General features: G+C 46.1%; 1 protein-coding gene across 1 annotated transcript in view; it reads left to right on the top strand.

Moving 5' to 3' along the window:
• The first annotated feature begins 1,235 nt into the window (after positions 1-1,235).
• The window catches only part of LOC103371054 (neuronal membrane glycoprotein M6-a), a 13,517-nt gene continuing 11,079 nt past the window's right edge, over positions 1,236-3,673 (top strand). Inside the window, exons 1-2 of the mRNA XM_008300271.1 lie at positions 1,236-1,284; positions 2,172-2,364. Coding sequence (XP_008298493.1) covers positions 1,236-1,284; positions 2,172-2,364 — 242 coding nt within the window. The remainder of the gene's footprint in view (positions 1,285-2,171; positions 2,365-3,673) is intronic.

The following is a 3,673-nucleotide window of genomic DNA, read 5'->3' as shown; positions in this document are numbered from 1 at the left end:
TCTGTGTCATTTAGAAGTTCACCAACAACGAACCAAACAGATTCTGTCATAAACTACAAATCCAGCGCTCGCCGGTGCAGCTGTGAAGTCATGGCGGCCTTCTGAACCTCTGGAAGCTCCTGAAAAGCTTCAAACAAACCAAAATGCAGACAGATCCAGCATCTGCACGACTCCTCAGCTCAGACGTCCTCAGCAACACATTTCAGTAAACTGTGTCATCAGAGACATGAGCCGCCATGTTGGTGCTCAGCGAGTGAAGCTCCTCCAATCAGCTGCAGCCGGCGGTTGTTGTAGGAGGGCGGAGCCTAACCTCACGCCGTAAAGTTAGAATTACACAACACAGGACAGAGCTCGGTGAAAGATCAACTAAAAAACAGATCTAAGTGATGAGAAACCGGCAGCGGCGAGATGATCGGTGAGCAGAAGAGCTGAGAACTGGATGAGACTAACGAAGGAAGCAGGAAATTAGCAGCGATTCCACTCTCAGCTTTTAAAACAATGCTACGACTTCAGTCCAACGAACAACCACAACGCGCAGCGACGGCACCAACTGCTGTGCAAAAAATCTACAGAATGCAGAAAATAAAGTGTTTGATGCTCAGTGGCGTAAAACAAAAAGAATAAACAGCATTCATGCAGCTGCACCGTCTCAGGTTCAAGCTTTGTGTGTTGATCTGATTGATTGTCTGAAATAAACTCATTAACAAGCTCAGACCTGGAAGAACCTCCGCAGGACGTTCCCAGAGGAACTGAGGTTCCTTCAGTTAGAGTCAGGAGCCAGATCTCCTGGTTTCCCCTTTAGTTTCCATGTGGAGCAGCTTTCAGGAGGTTTGCATCGTCTTTCTCCAACTCTTCATGAATACAGATGACAGAGACGGACTTCTACCGTGAAGAATACAAAACATCTTCCTCGGTTGCTTGCTTGAGGTGACTCGTGACTTGTTCTGAGCTTCCTGGTCGATGGAAACCTTGTCTGACGTAGTGAACATTCAGGACACCACCGATCTGCTGCTTCTCGCCGTCATCGTCTCATGAACCATGAACCTCGTTCCCAACATGTACTTTTTTATTTTACTTCTGTTTGAGTCACTTTTGCTAAAAACTGCAGCAAACAACCGTTTGAGAATGAAAGTACATCAGTGTACCATTATCAAACAGCTACTGAAGCCTGTGTTTTGTCAAATTATTGTTATGAGCATTTTCCAAACGTTAATGGAAATCACAAAAGCTGGGACATGAGGAAACATGGCCGACACCAGCTGGAGTCCAGGAGTCACTACAGATGTACCGATTAAGAACAGTTCCCAGCATTTGTCCCTCTCAGAGACGGACAAAATTAGCTCATTTCTTCTTCTTTCTTTGAGTATTTTTTTAGCTGCTGGTGTATTTTGTCATTGTTCTTCGACGGCGTACTGCAGCTGCACTCAAACGACTGTTGAGCACATAGAGTCAGAACGTGCTGCTCCAGCATCACATTGGTTTTTGGCCTTTATTTGACAGAGCAGTAGAGAGACAGGACAGTGGGGAGACACCTGCAGCAAATGGCCATGGGCTGGATCCAAACCCACGACCGCTGCATCGGGTACGATAGCCCCAGTACATGGTCGCCAGTTCAACCAGTTCAACCAGTTCAACCAGTTGAGCTGTAGCGGCGGCCAGCTCCAGCATAACATTTCCTTTTCCTCGTCTGTCTGTCTGAGTGTGATGCGCCGTCACCTCAGCTTGTTTGTGTTTGTATGTGAGGGTAACAGCAGAGGATTGTGGGTCAGAACAGCCATAAGACAAAATGGCCCCCGATGCTTCAGGACATCCTGGTACTTTTTTTTTTTACGGTAAATGTGACGTTCTGTGTTGCGACATACCAACCCTTGTTCTGACGACTACACTGAACCGTAGTTTGGATGTTGGAACACAGTCCTGGTTTGGGTTTTGGCCTCTGCTCCTCCAGTTGTCAGCTAACGTAGCCTACAGCGCCACCTACTGGCGACGCCACGCAGCCGAGTGCGTCCGCTCTGAAGCAGAAACAAACCCGAATCACACTTTCTTCTTCTAAGTTTGCAGCATTGCTAGCGTTTGCCTGCACCAGCAAGCTCTGGCTGTGCAGAACAAGTTGCTGCTTCACGCCGTGTCCTGCTGACGGTGCTGAAGACGCTGCTGTCTTTTGTGTCCAGGCTGTAAGGAGTGCTGCGAGCGCTGCGTGGGCAGCCTGCCCTGGGCCTCGCTCATCGCCACCATCCTCCTCTACATGGGCGTGGCCTTGTTCTGCGGTTGTGGCCACGAGGCGCTGAGCGGCACCGTCACCATCCTCCAGAACTACTTTGAAGTCATCAGAGCTCCTGGAGATACGCTGGATGTGTTCACCATGTGAGTCCCTGTTTCCTCCTTTGTCACGGTTTAAATATCAAAGGTCTGCTGTTTGGTTATTCTCTCTAATGTGTGTCTGTTTGGCAGCTGAAACAGCTACAGCCACTGTTTGCTCTGAATAAGAACGTTCTGCAGGGTTCTACTCATATGCTCAGTGGGAAGTTTTCTTTTAGTTCTCAGAATGTTCTTCTTGAAGGTATGATGTCTCAACTTGTTCCAACAGTGTTTGGACTTTTGTGCTCTAACATTCTCAAAGCTAAATGTTGCACCGAGAACGTTCTTTCTTCGTTATCATGAGACACTGTGGGAACGTTTTTATAAATTCTATGACGTGCTCCTCAACAATATCCTCAGAACAACAGCAGCAGAATGTTCCACTTTGGTCAATACATCACATTACCGGGTCGCTTTGGAAAGAACACGTGAGTCAAAACAGGAATCAAACGTAATTCGTGCAATAAAAGAATATGTGCTCTTGATAACAGCTTGAAAACGTTTTGTCAGTGTCACACAGAGAACATCCTGCTGTTGTTATGACGATGGCAGTGTTTTGTAGAAGAACGTTCTATAATGTGTTCCCTCAGCAACGTCCCCAAAACATCCTCAGAACACTGCGGGCAGAATGTTGAACCTTTGTTAATATTTCACATTACGGGAACGTTTTACATTCTGTTCTGTCATCTGAGGTCTCAATGACATCTTGAAAACATTTGTTCAATGTTAGTTTGAGAACGTTTTAGCCTTTGTTATCGTAGAACACAATCTGTGTGCAGAATTATTGTTATAGATGCCTACAAGGGACGTCCTGATTGGATCCGAGTCATTAATACGACAATGACATTAAAGTTACTAAATGTAGAGTCAGAGGGTAGATGTAGAGTTAGGGTTTAGGATGTTCTGAGGCTCCAACAGATGTCGTAAACCTGCATCCTCTACATGATGTCAGTAAATGTATCATAGACTAGCTGCAGTACCTGGTTGTTCCACCAGGTGGAGCCTCTCCCTGTTTAACCCTGTAGAGACCAGAGGAGGCGTCTACAGACTACAGCTCATGGTGGCAGCAGAGAGCATTGTGGGAGTTTAGCAGCAACGGGACCATGACAGAGACTCTGAGGAGGTTCAGGACCTCCAACCAGAACTGGGTTCAGCTAGAACAGAGTTAAAGTATCACAGTGGTACACAGAGCTAGAGTAGAATAGAATAGAATAGAATGCCTTTATTGTCACTATACACAAGTACAATGAGATTAAGAGCAGCTCCTTCAGTGCTATACATAATAAGTACAAAATAAAGAGCAAAAAATGAAAAA

Source organism: Stegastes partitus, unplaced genomic scaffold, assembly GCF_000690725.1.
Source record: "Stegastes partitus isolate 25-593 unplaced genomic scaffold, Stegastes_partitus-1.0.2 Scaffold1519, whole genome shotgun sequence".
NCBI lineage: Eukaryota > Metazoa > Chordata > Actinopteri > Pomacentridae > Stegastes > Stegastes partitus.
The sequence above is the reverse complement of the archived record's forward strand: the minus strand, read 5'-3'. Positions and strand labels throughout refer to the sequence as shown.